Raw genomic sequence first — 22,122 nt, forward strand, 5'->3', positions numbered from 1 at the left:
TGACGTTGGGCCTATCAAACCGAGCGTCCGACTATTATGTACGTCTTGAAAACGAACACGGTACAATCGAAGAATAGGATTTAATGAATATCCCCGATATTTATGTTAACAGTTGACCCAGTAGGTTGTCGAGTAATAGAAACCTCCCATATGTTTGATAGGTGATAAAAGGCAGTCAGAAAGAAAACCACGCGCAGAGTAGATAAATCTTCGTTGATATTAGCACGTGCTTAATATCTGTACATGAAAGTCAGACGAATCACTTACTACGTTCGCTATTCCCCTTGACGGCACGGAATTCTCTTGGCTCAATCTCACATGCAGAGATATTTCTAAGGGGACCTTTCCGGTTGGCCGCTTATACTACATACTGAACCTGAACAGCAAGGGGGGCAATCTGTCAAAATTATCCGTCCTCTTTTCTAGGCGAGAGGTCGAATCGTTGCTAACGTTCGGGTGTCGGGCATCCGATGATAAAGGGACGACTGTACGTTTCAGCCACGCCCGGGAATAACCCTGCGTCTACGACGTAGTGCTGCTACGTGCTAACATTTCACGGAGTCTAGAAATATGCCAAGCTAGAAGATATCACCTGTATATTTACATTTCATCTAAAAAGTAAGGGCTGGCCAGTCTGAATAATCGGTGGTAGTGGTATAAGGCCAGATGACCAGATGATCGGTCCCAAGTTAACAATTAACCTTAAATATATCGGTAGTGTCAGGGCCAGGGGCTACCGAGACGGCCGGCTAAGTGGGACGTGCATATCCGGGTACCCGCGTATTACAAGCCGTACTTGCTATTTTCTTCACTTTTTGGTAAGAAGGTACATCCCTTATTGCTTATAGGTAGTTCAAATAAAAGATTAATTGCTTTTGCTTAATTAAACATACTTAAACAATACATACTCATCTCAGCACACATCACACCTAAAGTATAAAGAAACCAAGTAATAAAAAAAACCCCCCATAAATAAATCTTCAAAATCGGGGTTATTACTGGGCCGGAGTTAGTATAAGGCATACCTAAAGCAATGCTACGTGCGATATTATTGGTGCGCAATATTGCCGGTTTGCCCAATCCGAATGTGAAATCAATGCGACTTACACTTAACAGGACTTACCTGGTCGATTTACTCTCTGCTTGTTTCTAATTGTAGATCATACAGTTAACCAAGCCCACGTAAAGACTCACTAGGTCGACCAAGGCGATCAGACAGACCCCGGCTCGCGATTTAGTGCTCCTGCAAGGGGTTTTATCACACGCATCTTTCCCGACCCGGGCTCAACACCAATAGCTCGGTAACCGTTGTCCGCATGAAATCTCTCCTGTCGACCTAGCAAGATCGGATCCTAGTACCTATCTAGGGTAGGTAAGGTAGGAAAACCTGAGCAAGAAAGATGGAAAACGACGGAGCTGTCGATGGCTAGAAGCTGTCATATGTGCTTTGACCCTGCTCTTCGTTTCAACGCTGTCTATCAGTCTTCTCTCTCCCTTCTCTCGCATTCTTTTCCGTCTTGATGACATCGTCCTGGCGACAAGTACTAGTTCACGTCACTCGTTATGGGCTCATGAATAATGTTGAAGAGCGGGCTCTTGCGGTGTTGTCTACTAATCGCGCTGGGCACGATAGGGATATGGGCTAATGAGGATGTTGGGAAAGATGGCGAGTTGGTATTACACAAGGTGGCTAGGGTGCCACAAGACGAATATTCATTCTTACGGAATGACTTCAATCATGCAGTTGCCGAGGAGGATAATACGGTCAAGAGATTTATAGTAGAAACGATACCGGACTCAACGAGAAGGAGTCCTAAAGAACAGGCAGCTCCAGCTCTAACGACTCCCCAACCAACGCCGCCGCCGCAGAAGCGCCAGGACGATGGCCAAATCCAGGCTCTCTCGCAACAGCTCCGGTCACTTTCAGAGTCCGCGACACGAGCCATATCATCCGTGTCATCAAGCGCTTCTTCGGCCATGAGTCTCGTATCTCAGTCCGCGCAATCTGTCCGGCAATCTGCTGATCAAGCGGTTCGGTCTGCTAACCAGAACGCCGACGATGCTAATCGGCAACTATCGCAAACCCAGTCGTCGGCAACCAGCGCCGTATCTGCGGCAAGCGCGCGCGCGAGTGACGATATATCGCGATCGCTATCAAGTATGAGCAGCCGGATATCGTCTAACTTGGCTAGCGTTCAGAGCAGCGCCAGTAGCGTAATCAGCGCCGCTATGGTTGAGGCAAGCTCGAGCGCTGCGAACGCAGTAAACATAGCTGCGAGTCAAATTCAGGAGGCGAGGGCAGATGCAAGCGGTGTTAGGGTGCGTATTTCTGGGGTTTCTGCCTTCGCAGATGTATCGCCACTTTCAGCTAACATGGTGAAATAGGGCGATGCAAGTTCTATCGTATCGCAAGTACAATCTAACTCGGTCTCAGGCACGAATGTTGCCATAATAGTCACCGTGTCTGTGCTCGGTACAGCTGTACTAACAACCATCGCTTCGTGCTTCATCGTACGCTATCGACGAAATAAGAGACGTGATCGCGAGGGTCTAGCTACAGCAATCAATAACAACGAGAGTCAGTATGAAAAACCAATCGCAGTCCGCGGCACGCCGGGAACTCCCCGTTTTACGCCGTTTGGTGGTGGGACCGGTTATCCAATGGACAAGTTCAAGCTTCCGGACTTGACCTTGAGCCCCTTTTTGAAAAAGAAAACCAACACAGGAAGTCCAAGCGATATTGGTTTCGCGCGAAGTACTTACAGTAATAATGACGGCAAGGCGTCTGTTAATACCGATGTCTACGGCGTCTCGCCGACAAGCTTCAGGTTGAAGAAAGATAATAGCGTCAAGAGCGCAACAAGTGTACGACTTATCAGAGTGGGCAGCAATAATAATAATAAGGGGAAAGAAAAAGGCAAAGAGGAAGATCAAAAAGCTCTACTTAGTCCGATACTCTCCCCGGCGCCATCACTCCCTGTAGAGATGCCGATAGTGTCGACAGCACCGGCTGCGGTGTCAACACCACCACCCCAGCCGCAGCTCTTTTCGCCAGCTTCGCCAACAATGCTGGCATCACCTATAGAGCCACAGATTTCAGAACCGGCACGAGCGACTATTCGGCCTGTTCGAAACTCGGAAGCGGCAGAGGAGCCCGACATAAATCCAGTTAATCGCACAACAACAATGACCAGCCAGAACCGACTCCGATTTCGTGACAGCAGCGATGTGGAATCAGCCGAACCCTCACCAGCGAACTGGACACTATCAACGGCGCGTACTGTAGCCACAATGAACCCGATGCGGAACACGAACACGGCTAGCCTACGGATGACAACCATGAGTACTAATGGTAGCGACAACGGCCAGTCGCCGCCTCGGCGTCCCAAGAACGCGGGTGCTAGCTGTATGTGACTGAATTTTTATTACCCCCCCCCCTTTCATCTTATCCTCGTAGTAAGAAGTTCCTAATGGAACTTACCGAGCTTCACTTGCCCCCAAAGACCCTTTTCCTGCAAAAGAAGAGGTAACTGACAGTAATATAGTCGCCACGTTCCCTAAGGTGCGCGACGGCCCGCCCAAGGGTTCCGCCGCCGAGGCTATCATGAACAGGAACCGCACGGGTTTAAACGGCGTCACGGCACGGCTGCGCAAGGAGACGGAGCGTAGACTGCGCGAATCGGCTGAAATCGGCGGTGCTAGTGACACGGTGAGGGCGAGCAGGGGCCCGAATTGGCCTTTCGGCGGTAACTAGGATGTATACCTAACCTAAGGTGTATAGGTAGTTAAGGCAAGGCTGGTCAACAGATAGATGCAGTGAGCGAGTGGCAGGCAATAGTCGATTCCGCGCTGTGCTATGATGGGATATCTATGTAATTTGTGAGACGATACCACAGTCTAGCCTAGCCTAGCCGAGTTAACGTGGAAGTGGAAGTGGGAGTGGAAATAGGGGATAAGAAGGGAAAGAAACGGGGAGCAAGGAATCAAGAGGAATGGAAGTAATCCATTGTGGCTAAAGCAGAGCCTTGCCAGGACGAGACGAGACGAGACGGGACGTACTGGAGATGTACCTATACATATACCTATGCCTACATATCTAACTTACCTATCATATTAATTTAGTTATATAACACATCTGTCTCGGTATCTACATTAGCAATTCGTCCTCTCCCAACCCCCAACCCCCAACCTTACCTCGTCTCTGGTCGAGCTTGCCTCATCTCATGACGTATATCTCGTGTCTAGTCTCGTCCATATATCCGATTCTACCCAGCCATACATACATACATACCTACATACCTACATACCTAGGTATGTATATCCACGGGTAGGTAGATAGACAAGTAAGCATACCTAGGTAAATATCAGTATCCAATATGATGAATCAAGAACACAACACGTTGGTTTAGTTTAGTTTAGTTTGGTTTGGATTAATTAACCCAGCCAGTCCCTCCCTTCCTCCCTTCCCCCCACGCCAACAACCCAGAACCAGGAATGGAAAGCGAAAGCCCGGCGAGACATACATACATACATACCTACATACATACATATATACATGCATACGTGGTAGATGCAACACGCCGCCCCCATTAGTCAGTGCCCAGGAAGGCAGCTAGGCACGCGCCTCGATTGAAGCAGGCCCGGTCAGCTAGAAGGGATAAGCTTCGGTCCATGATAGCGGGCTGGGGGGTAACTGTATGAATGTACGGGTGAATGTAGGTATGTATACCTAAGATAAATGTACATATATATTCCAAAACCAACTCAACCCATACATACATACATACATGCCTACCTATGTGTCGGGAGCTTCGGGATACCGAGTTGATACTTACCATTTGTTTACTCCCTTCTTACCTACTACTTACGTACCTACACGTATGCCTTGCTGCTACGTCTACGTCCTGCGTCTCGCATCTACGTCAGTAGGATCAGTACCAAGAGCCATCGTGCAGGCTCTACCGGGCCAACTACGACGCGAGCTGGCACCGCCACCCCTATCCGGGCACAAGAGCACCAATTAACCTAACCCCGTCTCTGGAAGTCCTAATGTGATGGCACTAATACGGAAATGGGGGTCTATGTACTGGTATATTCTTCGCGTGGGGTTTAACGGGGACTCTCATCTGACCCCTTATACCAGTCACCCGCTCGGAGCATGCACGCACGTATTGTTACTGACATGCAGCAAATCCAGCTGGTAAATGTATTATTTCAACCACCCGCATTAGCTGAGAACGCGGCGGTAATTCGCCCCGAACAGGCGAGATTTCGAGAAGCTCGAAACCTCTCCTACTTCTTAGTACTACTTAGGTAGATTTGTAGATGTGTGTACCCATTTAACGCCAGTTTTCTAGGGCGTGTGTATGTTATGCCGCTGCCGACCAATCTTGATTTCAACAACTTCTATACCATGTTGCCAACAACGCCTAGTTCTATGCAAGCTTAGTATGTCTTCTTTCATTAGTAAACAGCAGTGGGGAGAACAGGCATCCATGAGATATCAGCAACACCGAAGCTCATCATCTCGACCAGTTCTCCCCTTCCGGTTTAGTAAGAAACAAAAGGGTCAAGGAGATGAGTATTATAATGCCGCACGATAGAAAGAAATGTCTCGAGAGATACCGACAACTCCAGAACCCTGGTCTATGCAATTTTTCCAGATTAGAACGTGGTCAAATGGATCTTATGGACAATAGAAAGACGCGTGCCGAACTGCACTGTGAGAGGGAGATTGAAGAAGGGCTCTTCTCGGTTACACCCGGATTCTTATGTTCTGTGCATAGTAGATAATTCGAGAGCCTGTAGCAGCTCCGGTCGATCAGAAAGAGCCTCCTTCGCCTGGGTGTATGTAAACCACTGGCGTTCTCTCTTGTGCTTCTCAGGCCAGTTGCTCTCCTCTGTCAGGACGGTAGCCTCGTAGAAGCGATATAGAGCTTTAGGAGCATCCTTGGACAACCTTTTAGGCGGCCGCGAGTCAATGACTTCGCCGAGATCATAGTCGATGCGGATTGTTATACCGGCTTCTTCCCAGGCTTCGCGTTCAGCGGCCTCTGTACATTCTTCATCCGATTCCCATCCACCTTTTGGAAGAACCCAGCCTTTTCTCCGAGTCGATTGGATGAGTAAAACGTATAGCCGGTCTTCCGAGAGAGGGACCACTCCCGCTACCAACCGTTCACCCTTCGAGTTATAGCCTGGAAATTCAAGGGTCAGTTGGTCTATGGGGTAGGCGGTTTACAAACTAGCGCGCCACGAGAACAAATCAAGACAAATCCACCGAGAATCTTGTAACAAAACTTACGTTGCTTTGTTCTACCAGTACGAGACTCCATTGTACGATGATTCGAGGAGCCGGACGCCATTTTGTAAGTCGTAAAATGAGTAGAACGGCGCGGATGTACTAGCTCTGCCTAGGGAGAAAATCAAGACGGGGAAAACCGGGGTTAGTTTAGTCGTGGGATGATCCTGGGCAGAGTGTGCCGGCCAGATGGAGCTGGAATTAAGGCGCTTTACCGAAAAATGTTGAGCTGCATGGTCATGGAAAGTCTCAGAATTGTGCGAAGTCGTCTATCTGGGGGGGGCGCGGTGATATGATGATCGCGTTCTCGTGATGCTGGGGGTTGTGTACGAATCAATTCTCTTGTCCCTCTTTTTACTCGAGCTTCCGTCTACGGTTGGTTCTCCAATGTTTAATGCTCGATGCTCAATGCACGAATAACTGTATTGTAATGTCCTAGGAATCCGGCCCTGGCAACCAACAAGGAAAGGGAATAGTGAGCGGTATTGGCAAAATTGGACGTCCACATAGACACGCTCATTCGGACCCACGTGTGACTTCGGGCTTTTTCTTCAGAAGTTCGGGGGGTGCGTTACGGAAGCGCTGGAAAGAAAAGTGCGGCGGATCCCGGGGCTTTGTAGGAGTCAAGGTTGCGGGTAGGTGAGACGAAATCGTCGCATAGGCCGACGTCTTTCGGATTCTGCAGCGGAATTTTTTTTGTGGGGAGAAGGAGCACAGAATAGAATATCCGGCGGTCAAGTAGGAAGCGCACAGGTGCTTTGTTGGCGAGTGGGAGCACGATGCCCAGGATGTCTGGCACGGTGTTGAGGTTGAGGTTGAGCCACTAACGAGCGAAGGAGAAAGTTGCTGTTCTGGCTAGACCAGCACGAACGTTGCAAGTCTCGTGCCATAACTGAAATAAAAATGGAGGGGCACAGACAAGGAAAAGCTGGCTGAGTTGGGTTTTATAGTACTTTCTCTTTTTTTTTTCTAAAGGGAGAAAAAAAAAGGAGCCCCCAGCTTAGACGAGGAGCCGCGGACTAGGGCGAAAGCACGAGCTAGGTAGGCAGGTAGGCAGGTAGGTACGACTTACCTTTAGTAAGGTTGTGAGATGCAGGGCCCAAAACTACCTAAAGGGTACCTAAATACTTACCTAGCTACTTACCTAAAACCTCCATGCTGCTATATGTTCCTTCCATCTGTAAACTATCTGTACCGTACTTATCTGTACCGTACTAGCATCCCCGTGCGTTGTTGCTCGGTACATATTCAATGCCAGGTGAGGTAAGGCAAGACAAGGCAAGGCAAAGCCATACAGCTCGCCACAATAACAAGGGTAAGTAGGATGGACGCACGAACAAGTAGCTGGAAGTACCGGATAGCTTTAAATAACTTCCAAGTTGTATTCCAAGTTGTATAACTTGTAGGTAAGTACTGCAATTAAGATACATTAAGTACCTATATTATTTGCTTACCGGCTTACCTTGAATACCTATCTTATTAGGTACCTTACTCAGTTCAATTACATTATGTACCACTAATGTTATGTATGAAGACCGGCGTGTTTGAGTGGGTGGGTGAATTACCTTAGGTACATAGAAACACGTATGCTTCGGTATAAGAAACACATGCACGATGTTTTGAAAGCAGCAACGACCGCCGCTTATATCGTAGTGTACGTACCACTATACATAGCACCTGGGCAGCGGAAAGGTGCTAAAGGGACCAGAGTATGATAACTTCTGGCTACGGGCAGAAGGCCGAAGCTAAGGAGATGCCCGTTTCAACAGGGGGTTCCCATCGAAAGGGAAATAGATATTTGTAAATATTTTTATGAGAAGAGTGGAGGAGAAAGGTAGAGAAGAGAAAATTTTTCTCAAAACGGAGTTTACATCAATCTGGCCGTACCCCTTTATATGCATATAGCAGCATACCTACATAGATCATATATGATATACCCCACGCACATCGTTCGGAAAGTTTCATTATGTTCGCGTAGTTACCTCAACGCGGGAGAGAAGTATAACTCGTTAGTTCAAATCCTATATGATTTTCTTTAGTTCGTTCATTCATCATTCCCACGATATTAAACTAATACATACATGTACCATCCCATGCACAAAGTTATACAATTATATCCTAATATTCCACTTCATCACGCAATTTTTTTATGTAGTTAAATCCCTTGAACTTGGCTATGCATCTGGTATATGCATTTTCATACTCGTTGGATAGTCTCTACTGCAAGCTAATGCGTACATATTTTAAACACGTATTACTCGCATGTGTTGGTTACTATTGAACTCTGGTGTTACATCCAGTTGAAGGTATAACTCCTTTTACTTGGTAGGTCTAATTGGCCGGCACTTGTTTTTTATAGCTACACAAGGTAAGTGGGCTGGCGGGCTGGCGGGCTGGTCGGTATGGCTTTGAATCGGATCTACCCCTCGCTTACATCCTACCGTCGATCACCGAGTTCCCCAGTTCAACTACAACTGAGACATATCGTAGAGGGGAATCCTTCTAACACTCAGCGTATATTTAATGTATATAAGACTACGATATACGACACACCGCTATATCTACTACCGGCATAGACGTATGCCAATACATCAAAAGTGTTAAAGACAAAGTCCATCAGCATGACAAAACCAACCCAGGTTAATGACGTAGTATTTCGACCCTAAATAGAGATCTATCCTATGTATCCTCTACCTATCTGCCTACCTACCTAGGTATCTAAACCAATAGGTTAGATAGAAGCTTATATGATAATATATACGTACATACCTACCTACTATATACGCACATATGCACATGCACATATATGTACACGCAGAGGAAAGCCTTTAATTTGCTTAAACTTCTATTCAAAATCTGCAATTGCTCTTTTATAAGTATCGATTGTAGAAAAATGAAATATTCCGGGCATTACTACTTTGTTCGTTCCTAGAATTATCCCAGAGTAATGTTTCTTATCTTGTCTTGCTAAACTCAATGGATTGATTTTTAGATTTATGACAATACTTTAATTGTTATACAGTCGATTTTCTAGGCTAGGTTGTATAATTCGTCATAGCACCTGCATAATGCCATGCGACTCTTTAATCCAGAACTTGCCTAAGTACGTGCATCAAGTACCTACCTTAAGTACCTAACCTATAGTACGAATACCTCCTAACGATTGGCATCGCTGCCTTTGGAGAAACAATCGAACTGCCAATGTAACGGGAAGGTAGTCACCATAAAGGTGTACCTACCTTATTAATGCAGATAAATACCCAATCAAGGTAGGTACCTGGTAGACCCGAATAATACCTCCTACCTCCTACCTACTACCAAGCTCCCCGTCTTCTCTGTTCCCCTTTTTACCTTTCTCCTCTTTGTGTGTTAGCCGCTCAACCTAAACTCGGACAACTCGATATGCAGGTCACAGCACGCCACGCCAACGTTTCTCGACGCATAAAATCATAAAAACCATCTACAAAAGAAGATTACCAGGCAATAAATGCCTACCTAATACCTACCTAATATTATAATATAATATTCTAACTTCGTACCCTGATCGCTATAGAGGTACTTTATCCCCAACCTCATCGTCTGACTCAACACCGACTCTTTCATCCGATCCACCTCGTACGTCCTCTGTCCTCTGTCCCCTTGCCAAATAATTCATAAATCCCTGCCCACGCGCGTGAGCTGTCTTCTCTGATCAAGTGCCCTGTCCCGTCTGCCTGTCTGACCATCTAAAAAGCCTAGCCATCCGCCAGCAGGGCGCTACTTAGAAAGGATGCAGGCCCCCCCTGAAGATGCATTTTTGTATATATCGCCAATTGGTGAGTCAGATCTTTGCTTTAAGTCCATCTACCTCTATATACCCCGAGCCGCTCCTGTACGCCCTCGACCAACCGTTCGGACCCGTGCTCCATTGCGACACTGTCGTTGGCCAGCTTGCTTTGCATACGGTTTTTATGGGGAATACAACTCTCCGTCATGTTCGTTGGCGCGCCACTACCAGCCCACTGGCGTCTCTGAAAGCGCCGCATTGCTCCAAGAGAGCAGCTGGGAGAGACGTGCATATTCAGATGCATATTCAAACATGCTTTGTTACATGCTCTATTCGTACATGTTCATCTGGAGTCGCCTATGCCAAGCTACCATTAAAATGTCGGGATATCAGCCACAGCCTACCAGCATCTTTGCTCACCTCGTGCGAATCTCGCCAGCCGTGCAATCGTAACCTCTTAGCTAGCCGGTGTATCATCGCGTGTTACCTCAACCCGTCTTCATTCTATATTCCGCTTCGACATCTCATGCATACTCCCGACTCCCGCTATGTTCCCGAGATGCTGCCTCCTTATTCCCTTTCCGGGATCAGATGTTCGCAGGCCTAGTCAAGTGACCGTCAATAACTCCTATATCTACTTTCCGGGTCAACTACTTCTTACTAAGCTCGCCCTGAAGACTAGACTCTGCATCTCATGATACCTACGTAGACGCTCTGTGACTAACTCTTTATAGGGTATAGAAGTTCATCTAGCTGCGGCTACTGCCGTCCTAAGGGTAAAAATGATCGGTCACAGAAAAGTATGTCTACCTCATCATACTAGCATCTGTTTACGATCCGATGCCCCTTCGGCCATACTTGCCTACCCACTGATTTTCAGGCTATTCGTGTATATTGTTCAGTTGTCGTTGTATCCTGCGTTGAGTCTCCTGCTTCGTGTAGCGTCCTACAAGGGGCTCTGGTCTAACCACATGGTGGTTCTTGCAATTGTGATTTGAGCAGCATTTTACTTACACTACGCCTCAGGCCACTCCTATTTTGCACGTGCAACATCTATGAGCCCTGCCAACTATCAGACTCTGGTCGACCGGTGTTGGAGACGATCCGGGGCGCTACTCTACAGACCAAATCAACGAGATGCTTGTTGTCCGCATTATTCTATTCGCCTTGACTCCGACCGTTTTCGGACGACGAGAGATCAGCGGCAAGCCGTCAACCGCTTCAACAAGTACGTCGTAGGAGATGCTTATTCAAAGGAAGCAGCTCGCTTACATCCGAGGTCGCGCGAGCAGGCTCGGAAGCGAGACACCGAGTTTGACTTGGTGGAGAGGATCCATGAATGTGAAAGCCTACTGCTGAAGCAGCCACCCGAGCCGGCTCACACCTTTTCCGTTACGCTAGAACCTGATGAGTTTACCGAGGAGAAATTTCTGGTTTATGAAAATTATCAACAGGTCGTTCACGAAGAATCTCCATCGTCTATCTCTCGCGATGGGTTTAAGAGGTTTCTCTGCACCTCGCCGTTGAGGCGCGGGAAGTATACAGCGCCAGATGGACGAGAACGTCAAGTCGGTTCATTTCATCAGTGCTATAGGCTCGACGGTAAGTTAGTAGCGATAGGAGTCCTAGACCTTCTCCCAGACTGTGTTAGCGGTGTCTATTTTTTATACCATGAGTCTATTCATAAGTTTAGTCCTGGAAAACTTGGGGCTTTACGGGAGATTGCCCTTGCAATAGAAGAAGGTTATCGGTATGTACGGACGAATCCTTTATCGTAGCTTGCAAATCTTTTTTTCGAGTTACTCCTACCCACCCTGAAAATGTCTAATCCCGTTCTTCATGCAATTATGCCTCTTAGACAACCCCCTTTAGTGGCAAGATATACTGAGACAATCGAACGTCAAGGTTCAAGGAGACCTGCTAATGGAAGTATAGATGGTGGTATCCTGGCTTTTATATCCATACATGCCCAAAGATGAAATATAAGATCGACTTCTCCCCGCAACAAATCCTCAACCCGGACACGTTAGAGTGGGTAGACCTTGAACAGAGTATCCTCAAAAAATTCGATAGCCACGGGTACTTAGACTTCGAAAGATCCGAGGAAGATGCTGAAAAGCATACCCAAGCTACAGAGGTCACTCTGCCGATGGAAATCGAAGAAGATGGAGGAGAAATGCTACACAAGGACGATGATGAAGAATATCCCCTCTTTAGTAGTAATATGCCAGGTATCCCATCAGTGGATGAGATGAACTCGATAGATTTGGATCATATTGCGGTACGCCTTAGGCGAGGATATTGCTATGCTGGTGATCTATTTGAGTGGCACAACGAAAGTATTGACAAAAAGGGATCGGCGAAAGCAATGGTTGCGGAATTAGTAGCAGCTGTCGGTCCGAACTACATACACGATTTGTGCTTGGACTTTCGAAGATCCTAAAAGTTTAGGAGGTCTCGGTTTTCGTGCTTATTATCGAGCTTGGGCGAGGAATGCAAGGCTTTCAGTGAGGATGCTACTCGAAAGAGTAAGGCACAAGGTTACGAATACAAGATAGATTCACATGAACGGATTTCACAGCCTAGATTCGACCTATAGCTATAGTAACATAGAAAGGCGGCCGGCTTTGTTGAAATTGATAATCGATGCAGGTAAACACTCTTCTACCTTAAGTCCAACTTATATTTAATATCTTACATTATCCCAGTCTAACAGTGTCACGACAAGTCCAATTCAAACGAACTTAGACTAGCTACGGTATCTATAATCCCAACACTTCCTTCGCGTTGGGAATTTTGGCGATAAAATCAGCCTTCATCTCAGACCAGACTTGGGCTTGCATTTTCCTGCCAGCCTCTCCTGTCAATAGTATTTCTGCTTTTCTACGCTACGTATTAGCCATACCAGCACGAGAACCAACCCTTAAGCTTAGACTTACTTTCGATACTCGGCCTCGGAACCGTAGAACCTGATAAACTTCCCCTGTACGTTGAACCCCACGATGTCAGCTGTCCGAACCAACTTGTAGGTAGGTAAATAATAAAGACGAAGGGGAAGAGAAATATCGCTCACATGTTCGTTCTCCTTAGTCAACCCAGTCGCCACGTACGTCCTCGCACCGTTCTCGGCCGTCTTACTGAATATGCTGAAGTATATCGCGATGAAGATGCGATAGCCTACACTCTGATTCATGAATTGTCGCGGTAAGTCTGACCTCACGATGCCGGGGCACATGGTGTTTATGATGACTTCTGGGCTGGGGACGGGGTGTTGGTATTAGTTGACATATGTTTGCAGCGAAAGGGGGGAAACAAGAGGAAATTTACCGTCCATCCGGACCTAGTGACATCTCGACCAGCTCATTTACGGCATATTGCGCCAGAAGCTTCGTGGCGCCGTACATGGGGCTAGACCCGGGCCAGTTCTCGGGTTTGTTGAAGTGCTCCAGGATGCCGGTTTCTGAGGCCCATTTTGTCCAGTCATTGGTATTCGGGGCTAAGTGCTGTGATGACCCGACCGCGGCTAGATGTGCAGGTGCTGAGCGGTTAGGACGCTCTGTTTTCATCCACTGCAGGAGGAGAAAGCCTAGGAGCGCTGTGCTGAGGGCGTTGGTTTTGACGTTCTGCTCTCTGTGGGTTTTGTGCTGGTTAGTTAACTAGGTAAACGAAGTACAAGATGGATTATCACTTGTATCTGATGAACAAATACATAAGTCTTATAAAGCCAAAAAGGAAAAGAGTCTTACGATCCCTCGTCGCCAAGCGAAAATTCCATGTTTAAAATACCGGCATTCAACACCGCAAAGTCGATACCCCCCTTTCCCGCCCTGATTTTCTTAGCTTCCTGCGCGAACGCAACGACCGAGGCATAGTGGCTCATATCGAGATCTAAGACGCGGACGCGATCTCTACTGCGACCCTTTGTCTCCTTTTCTATGGTTTCGAGAGCGGCCTTGGCGCGAGATGCGCTGCGGCTTGTTATTATGACCTCGGATGCGCCTAGGTTGACGAAGTGTACGGCGGCTGCGAGACCTAGGCCGCTGGTTCCGCCGGTTACTAGGATGGCTTGGTCTTTGAAGCTGTCGGACGGTGGGAGAGGGATGGGGTGCCATTTCATGTAGGCTTGGTAGAGCATGCCACTCATCGTGTCTGGTATGATGTAGTTTTTGTATAGTAAGGATAGATTAGGGGTATAGCGAACACTTAAAGAAACTTAAGAAGCTCCTGTCCAAGGTTAAGATATCTAAAGTAGAACACAGCGGGAAACGATACGTCTTATTTAACGAACACTACGACATCTATTTATTTACCAGCTGCTGAAGGGCCTGGAACATATCGTGGACCCTGCCACCAGCGATTCTATTCGAAGCCACTCGAGAAATTGGTTCCACGACTCTATCCCGGAGACTTTTCCTGCGAATCCTGCTTATTCCTGCTTATTTAATTATTAGTTGAAGACGGCGTTAAACATGGCAGACAAAAGAACCTTGGGTTCGTTTTAAGATAAATCCTTTGGATAGGGCGGCTTTACGGCGCTATCCATGATACCAATTCCTACGTGGCTTAGAGTCGGCGCCGGTGTTGCGCCGTAGAGATATGTCCCCGAGCATCCCCGGTTCGTCCGTCGTCGTCCGCCGTCGTCTATATTGGGAATCCGAGGGGCCTCGATTGGCATAAGTACTAAATGTTTATGCGTATTCGATAGTGAGAATTATGATATGATAGATAACTTGTGGATGAATAGTAGAAGTGAGAAATAGGAGATAGTTGTCTTCGAGATGGACATTATCATAGGTTAGATATACTATTATCGATGATTAAGACTTGACATAATGTCTACAACACATAATCTTCTACATATAGATTATATATAATTATAGCTCTAATCCCATTATCCCTTTGAATATAGAAACTTTCCAATAAAAGTATATCTAATTAATTCAAACTCTTCTTATTGATTAGAATTTAACATCCCACAACTAACTACCCTTTATTACAAGTAGTTAGTTCGCATATAAAACAATACTACTTTATTATTGCATAATAGACTATTCCGTTAATACACTATCGATAAGTATACCCTTACCTCAAGCCTTGCCGATCCTAACATCTAAAGATAATAAAAAAATAAGCCCCACCATAAGCTCCAACCAATAATCTCTAACTCCCCACCAACTTTAGTTTAGAGCTTAGAAGCTCAAAAAAATCTCCCGCCTCAGCCTCGCAGACGGAAACGTTTATATAATACGACGGTACGAGTAAGTAAGGCGCAACAACTCCCTAGCGATCTTACACTTATAGTTACGTTTTAGACAAGAGGATATTCGAGTCTAGATACTCGACCCTCTTCATAATTATCTAGGGGCCATCCCCTCCCCTCTTTTTTTTTTTTCTTTCTTCCCCTTCCTACCACCCTCATAACCAACCAATCATGGCATCATCCACAACGCAACACCTCCTCCTCTCGCCCGCCGAGCTAGCCTACCTGCACACCTCCCTCTCCCTAACGCCCCCCGTCCGTCCCGACGGCCGCACCGCAGCCCAATTCCGCCCGCTAACAGCCGAGACCGGGGTCCTGCCCGCCGCCAACGGCAGCGCGCGCGTGTGTTTCGCAGACGGCACCGAGGCCGTCGTCGGCGTGAAAGCCGAGGTCGAGAAGCGTCGTGTCTTGCCGCTTAGCCGCGTGTACTACGAGAACAAGGAGCTGCGGCGTAAGGAGGGGAATGCGCAGGATGAGCAGATACAAGGAGACGGCGGGCTAGATGGGGAGGAGGCAGTGTCGGGCGAGAACGACTGGGTCGAGATCACGGTTGAGATCCCCGGGTACAGGGACGACGATAGCAGCACCGTGTTCTTAGCTACGATGCTAAGCGAGGCGCTGTTGGCCGACGGCGAGTTTACCAAGAAGTTATGGATCAACCGACGATTCCACTGGAAGCTGTACATTGATGTAAGTCTTATATACATCCCTCTACAGCTGCACAAGACATCATGCGGTTCAATTGAGGTGGATATAATACATTGATACACGATGCTAATATATACCTACCTTAAACAGATCATCCTCATCTCCCCGCCACTATCCTACCCGCTACCCCTCCTTAGCCTAACGACCCATCTCGCACTGCTCTCCACACGCCTGCCCCGGTTAAAATCCGAAGCAGACGAGGACCCCATGTTCGACGACGACTGGGATGCCTCGCAATTCATATATCCGCGACAGAGCAGCGATACAACATCCGCCACGGTTGGTTCGCGACCGCCTGTTACCCTGCTGGTTATGGCCGTAGGCGACAATATTATTTTCGACCCATCTAAGGAGGAGCTAGCCGTCGCAGACACTGCGCTGGCGGTCTCTGTAGGCGAGAGGAATGTATCAAGTGACGAGGCGTCGGAAACGATGGAGGTGGACGGCGAGCTGCAGACGGGCAGACACTTGCGACTATTGTCGGTGCGAACGATAGACCCGCCCTCGCGGCTAACAGCGCCGGGAGTGCCTAACGCGGTAAACGCAGCGGCGTGGGGACAGGGGGTGCCCGCGGCCAAGGACCCGGGAGCCCGTGCGGCGGAGACGGACGACGTGGAAGGCGTATGGAAGGCGCCGAGGGGAGGAACTAAGGTAGCCGTCCTTGGGGCCATAGTGCAAAAGGTACTAGAGAAAGGGGGCATAGCGGACGAGGTATTGGACGGTCTAGACGCTGTCGACTTGGGATAGCTTTTATCGCGAAATTACGATACCATAAAATTAATACCTGCCTTATTCCGGAGCAGAAAAAGAGATTCTGAATATTCTAGGGGAGGTGGAGCTCGTGCTGGCCATACGCCTAATAAGTAACGGCTACTATATTCCTTCCTTTCCTTCGCGCCACTTCGTACTTCTATTCGTCCCCGTGCTTAAAATATCCCGAGGAACTTCTTGCGCTTGCCGTCTGGGGTGAACTCAGCCGCAGCTGGGTTGGGCTCGGGCGCAGCAGACTCGACGATGGGGACGGGTTCGGTAGTCTCGGGCTCAGCGGGCTTGGTACTACTGCTATCGCTGCTACTGCTGCTATCGCTGGTAGCCCAGAATCCCTGAGCGGGGCCCATGCCATGGGCCTTGCGGTACTCGTTCCTCTTGGCGACGTCGTCGACTTTGCGGCGGCGCTTCTCGGCGGTCAGGGCGGACTCGTGTTCCTCGTGCATGCGCATGACGTCGATGACGACGCCGAGGTACTGGAAGGGGTGCCAGGGGAGCTCGGAGATGGGTGGGATCAGGTTGGCGAAGGGGGATTTGGCGTTGAAGTTGGCGATGAAGGTGTAGATTCCTAGGGACGTGAGGGTGCCCTGGGAGTGCGTGCGTTTTGGTTAGAAGTTGGTAGAGAAAGGCTGGTAATTGGTGTGTAGGTACTTAGGCATGTACGTAGTAGGGGGGCAGACTTACCAAGGTAATAAATAAGTGAATCCCTCGGCTGTGGATGAACCAGTGCGTCCATGTGTTCTCCGGAGGCGGTAGCCCCGGGTACGCTTTTGCGGCCTGGGCTTGCAGCTCGGCGTCTGTCGCGGGGCCTCCGTAGTGCGCCGGGGTCGACCTCGGTAGGCGTGCGCCGTGGGACGGGGGGTTGAATCGCTCGGGCTTCTCGAGCACGATGGGTTTAGACGGGGCGACCGGCTTAGATGCAGCAGCAGCAGCATGCGGGGTCGCGGTCTTTAGGATCGGGGTCTGCGGAGGCTCATCTTCTTTGGTTATAGGAGCAGCAGCCTTGGTAGTGGCCGCGGTCTTGGGAAGGGGCTTCGTCGGCGCGGAGTGCTTGGCGGCTTTGGCGGCGGGCGACGACTTGTGGTGGTGGTGCTGGCTGGCTTTGGTCGAAGATGAAGGTGTCCGAGTTGCGGTCTTGGAGGTATAGCGCACTAACAATACCTGGCCTAGCTCGGCGCTGAGGAGGGGAGCTCGAGCGAGGGCTGCGGTGCGCCATAGCGTGCCGTATTGGGGTAGCAAGTACCGCGGGATGGAGGCTGTTTTGGATGCCATCGCGGGGTATAGCTTTGAACGCTGGTGGGAGCTTTTTTGGTTTTTTTGGAAGGGGTTGCTGTACTACTGCTGGATGATCAGTTTGCGAGCTTGGCTTGTATTAATCGACGCTTCGACTATGTTGCAAAATACAAATGGTATTATACAATACGAATTGAAGCGCAAAGTCTTAAAATTTCAATCGCAATCTTTAACTTCTAATCCGGCGAAGTCTCTTTTTTTTCCCGATCCATGCGGCCGGGGCCGGTTGAAATTCCCGAAATGGTTTTCACATGGCATGGAAAAGCTGAGGTGGTATGACTAATCTATTCTTGATATATGTATTAGGTAATACAAATACTCTAACCGCAACTATCACTTGTTTAAGTCTCTTCTTATATCATATTAACATATAACATGCGCTTAAACGTAATGAAAATGAGCATGATTTAATAAAGGTGTTTATAAATAACTAGAGGTTGATATGTCCTAAGTATATTTTGAACTTCAACTAGTTATCGTCACGGAAGATAAAACCTCCACCGCGTCCCGACTCGTCGACCAATTCGGCACGCAGGTTTTCCAATTCCTTGCTCATCAACTCGGGGCTAGCATTCTCCTGAAAACGTTCAAAGTCGAGTAATTTCGCCCCTTTCTCCGTGACGAGAAAGTTGTACCGGTTCACGTCCCCGTGTATAAACCCTAATTCGTGAAACTTCTTTAAGGCGGTTTCGCAAACGCTTAGATCTTGGATGGAAGCCGGACGTCCCTCTATCTTCTCTAGTAGAAAACCCATGATGCGGCCATTCTCGTGGACATGGGCGAGAAAGCGTGGAGCCAGCTCGGAGTCCTCGAGCAACTGATATGCTCTCGTTTCTTGTTCGATGCGAGGCACCTCCCATTCGAAACGGGCTATTTTTGCGATCATGGTGGTTGGTGTAGTTGGGAAGATAGAATATGAAAGTGCTGGCTGTGGGACGGCTTCGAATGCCATTGCCGTGAGCTGTTTGATCTTCTCCAACTCCAAGCAATCAACCCTGATACTATGCCATTGACACTTGACGCCTGCTAGTGTCCGGCTTGAGAGAGAAGTTTTCAAGTCGCCGGTGGCTTTATCTCGTGAAATGCAGGCCACGGTCCAATCCTCGTCGTAAGGGAGACGGGGTAGGGACTGAAGGGGTAACGAAAGAGTGTCTCTATCAAAGGTTCCGGGAGAGACGACAAGATACTTGACTTGGTTTCCGATTCGCAGCCGGTATTCGCTTTCAAAAGAATCGTCGTCATCTACTTCCATGGATAAAATGATTGGCTGTACTGGTGTGTTTGTAGAGTTATCACCAACCATTGTCACTATTAGACTATTCGCTTGAGACTCTGTGTGTGATAATTTAAAGTGCACCCTAAAGTAAAATGCAACGCCTAAACAGTCTCAATGTGGTATATGGATACTTTATTGGACTATGATCCCTCCGAATGTGATGTCACAGAAGAGAATATCATAATGTTAGGAACCCAGTGGGTAAGAAGAGCCTTTGTAGCAAACCTCCTGGCTGGTCAAGTGACATTAGGACAATATGGAGTCTGCCTTGGACGTACATGCATAAGTGTATTTTATCCCTTAACCTCCATTGAATTTAGGCACGTAGCCAGGTTAGACTTTTCTATCCCGACTATTATTCTAAGCCGTCCGAAGCGCGCGTCTCAAAGCAAGGGCTAAGCTACCTATAATGTAGGGGGTATGAGCGCTAGATCAGCTTGTTATCGCCAACCCAACTCCCCTTACATATGTGGAGAGCAAAGTTAGTCGAACTAATCGTCCGCCAAAAGTAGGCTTCGTAGCGTTGAGGGTGATTTGAATGATCGTTATGGTTATGTCCATATTATAGAAATCCAGACGGCAGCTAACAACCTTTGCTTCAAACACCTTGCAGCCAACACAAGAACTGGACCTGGTGTAACCTGTGGTTAGACAGCTATAAAGTGTGCCTCCTCGGAACATTATTTGAACAGTAATAGCACTTGATGAAAATAAACTATCCTACGTTTCATTGCATCGGCAACAACCCTGGCGCCTATGTTTAAAATCAGCCAACTATCACAACTACTACCTAGGGTCTCGATAGCGTAGTTGGCTTCGCTTGTTGCAAAGTCGTTTGCATTCACATTAGCGAGCGTGTATAAGTCATTCAACTATACCACATCGTAAGGAAACCGTTATCCCTTATATCTGAGCCTGGTCTAATTTGTAGTATCCTGTTAGTCAAGAAATGTGTATATCAAAATATATCGCTTATACATGTGGCTGCAAGAAGGAGACGGAGTTCATTCAGTGCCCGGAGCGCCAGGGAACCAATGTCAAATGCAATGTAATTGTTAAAGAATGGTGCAAGAATTCGACTAACTACTGTCCAAAGCACCTCGTCAAGCCAGATGCGCCAGTAAAATATCCTAGATAAGGGAAGAGTGAAATATTAAGTACCTAGTTAAACTACCTCCTAACCTATAACTATAGTTAACTAAGCTTTAAGTATTATGTATAAACATGTTATATAATTTGCTTAAAATACCCAACCCATTTAAATTGATTTGGGAGTTCCCCCCTCTAATTACGGTTGTTATACTTATAACTACTAGTCGTTAAGTGTGCTAACCGTCCCTTTAAAACGCGCAAGCTACCTACATATTATTACACCTATCTATTCCTCAACTTAGAATAAACCGATGCACTGACTAGTATGACTTTTGTTCAAGTGACGAGAGAACGTAACTTGTTCATGACGAACACTCTGTAAATAGCTTAGCCGCAATATATAGACGAATTGTTTCTAAATCCTTCTTATTATTCTCTCTCTTTGAAGTAGCCTCCTCTTCGGGCAGCCTCGGGCAGCTCGGTCGACTGGCTCTTACCCTCATCACTCGATCTCCATATGAGTTGGGCTTGTTCACACCGTCGAAAGTGTTCCAAAAAGCCATCTTGCGCATATACCTTGTCACGGGCCTCGAATGCCCACCTCTCGCCCCTGGAGCCGATGATGCATTTTTCGAGAGCGAGCTGACATCCGGCACACGACATTCCACATTCGACCTTGCCGGTTTGTCTATCAAAATAAGGAAGTGCGCAGGATACCATAAACCTGAAATTTGGATTTCCTTCCGGTATCACCCACCCTGATACATCGTGTCTGGGAACTAATGTGAGCTGGTGAACAGAAACGACCGCGATACGGAACTTGTATACAGTCTCGTTCATTGAATATATCCCGGGTAGAACCTTTAATGATCTTAATTGAGCTGACCCGGCCGTAGGCAAGTGAAATTTCTTTCGGACAGCTCTAAGAGATTGCACTCTGCCTTCCGGAGCTTCTCGGAGGCACTTAAAGCAACATCGATTCCAGGTTAAGATGGATATAAACCCGGCAAATTCGCCGCAAAAAGTACAAGCTTTGGTACATAGTGCGTAGTAAAAGTCGGCAAGAGAAATAGTGCTAGCAAGTTGCGTTCGTAGCAAAGCGCAGAAAAGGTTCAGTCCATAGGAGACCACCATCTGATATTGCCTGAGAGAGTCAACCGCCCGTCTCGATCTAAGATTTATTTGTCGAAAGTTGAACAGAGAACGCATGTCCAAAAGTAATAGCACGTTATACAAGAGTTCGAGGGGTAGGCGATCTAGAGGGCCGAGTCCCGTATGAGAATCCCGCTGGAAAGGTGTTGCTATCGATGGACGAATACCAACATGTTCCCGAGGCGAGAACCATATCACAGAGCGACAGTAATCTTTACGATGGTAAGCTGCGGTTCGAACAATAGCGTCGGCCTGTTCCTCGTGAAAACAGTATTCGGTGGCAGAGTAATATCCGGGAGGAAAACGGGTATCCATTCTCGACATTTCGTCGATGTGCTTGAACGAAAGATGCGTGGGCCTTATTGGTAGGTAACGATCTGAGGGATGGTTCTCAAGTCGTCTCAAGCTCGCCAAGTAGTATTAATACGCCCTTTTCTCTGGGCAGCGCTATATTTAGCTCATTTCTACAGTCCGTACGTCCCCAGGTTCCAATTGAGAGTAAAATA

The 22,122-nt window shown here is 47.7% G+C and overlaps 8 protein-coding genes across 8 annotated transcripts; 3 read left to right on the forward strand and 5 right to left on the reverse strand.

The window, feature by feature from the left end:
- Positions 1–1,578: 1,578 nt before the first annotated feature.
- GL218_00071 (uncharacterized protein) lies at positions 1,579–3,754 on the forward strand (the record flags this gene model as incomplete). Its single annotated transcript, XM_033576482.1, has 3 exons — positions 1,579–2,319; positions 2,386–3,406; positions 3,546–3,754. 3 exons carry the CDS (start codon positions 1,579–1,581, stop codon positions 3,752–3,754), a joined length of 1,971 nt encoding a protein of 656 aa, XP_033441655.1.
- Positions 3,755–5,769: 2,015 nt separating this feature from the next.
- Positions 5,770–6,365, reverse strand: GL218_00072 (Diphosphoinositol polyphosphate phosphohydrolase aps1; the record flags this gene model as incomplete). Its single annotated transcript, XM_033576483.1, has 2 exons — positions 5,770–6,197; positions 6,305–6,365. 2 exons carry the CDS (start codon positions 6,363–6,365, stop codon positions 5,770–5,772), a joined length of 489 nt encoding a protein of 162 aa, XP_033441658.1.
- A 4,757-nt stretch (positions 6,366–11,122) lies between these two features.
- Positions 11,123–12,510, forward strand: GL218_00073 (Arginyl-tRNA-protein transferase 1; the record flags this gene model as incomplete). The annotated part of the gene is made up of 2 exons (XM_033576484.1): positions 11,123–11,817; positions 12,003–12,510. 2 exons carry the CDS (start codon positions 11,123–11,125, stop codon positions 12,508–12,510), a joined length of 1,203 nt encoding a protein of 400 aa, XP_033441657.1.
- Positions 12,511–12,829: 319 nt separating this feature from the next.
- On the reverse strand, positions 12,830–14,211 carry GL218_00074 (Carbonyl reductase [NADPH] 1; the record flags this gene model as incomplete). The annotated part of the gene is made up of 4 exons (XM_033576485.1): positions 12,830–12,950; positions 13,007–13,324; positions 13,395–13,697; positions 13,814–14,211. The coding sequence occupies 4 exons, from the start codon at positions 14,209–14,211 to the stop codon at positions 12,830–12,832; spliced, it is 1,140 nt and encodes a 379-aa protein (XP_033441660.1).
- Positions 14,212–15,498: 1,287 nt separating this feature from the next.
- On the forward strand, positions 15,499–16,782 carry GL218_00075 (Exosome complex component RRP42; the record flags this gene model as incomplete). The annotated part of the gene is made up of 2 exons (XM_033576486.1): positions 15,499–16,017; positions 16,126–16,782. The coding sequence occupies 2 exons, from the start codon at positions 15,499–15,501 to the stop codon at positions 16,780–16,782; spliced, it is 1,176 nt and encodes a 391-aa protein (XP_033441659.1).
- Positions 16,783–16,961: 179 nt separating this feature from the next.
- Positions 16,962–18,075, reverse strand: GL218_00076 (putative major facilitator superfamily protein; the record flags this gene model as incomplete). The annotated part of the gene is made up of 2 exons (XM_033576487.1): positions 16,962–17,390; positions 17,488–18,075. 2 exons carry the CDS (start codon positions 18,073–18,075, stop codon positions 16,962–16,964), a joined length of 1,017 nt encoding a protein of 338 aa, XP_033441662.1.
- Positions 18,076–18,565: 490 nt separating this feature from the next.
- On the reverse strand, positions 18,566–19,348 carry GL218_00077 (alpha-galactosidase A; the record flags this gene model as incomplete). The annotated part of the gene is made up of 1 exon (XM_033576488.1): positions 18,566–19,348. The coding sequence occupies one exon, from the start codon at positions 19,346–19,348 to the stop codon at positions 18,566–18,568; it is 783 nt and encodes a 260-aa protein (XP_033441661.1).
- Positions 19,349–20,893: 1,545 nt separating this feature from the next.
- Positions 20,894–21,931, reverse strand: GL218_00078 (uncharacterized protein; the record flags this gene model as incomplete). The annotated part of the gene is made up of 1 exon (XM_033576489.1): positions 20,894–21,931. The coding sequence occupies one exon, from the start codon at positions 21,929–21,931 to the stop codon at positions 20,894–20,896; it is 1,038 nt and encodes a 345-aa protein (XP_033441664.1).
- Between the last annotated feature and the right edge of the window lie 191 nt (positions 21,932–22,122).

This window comes from Daldinia childiae (assembly GCF_008694065.1).
Source record: "Daldinia childiae strain JS-1345 chromosome Unknown Scaffold1, whole genome shotgun sequence".
In the NCBI taxonomy this organism is placed as follows: Eukaryota; Fungi; Ascomycota; class Sordariomycetes; order Xylariales; family Hypoxylaceae; genus Daldinia; species Daldinia childiae.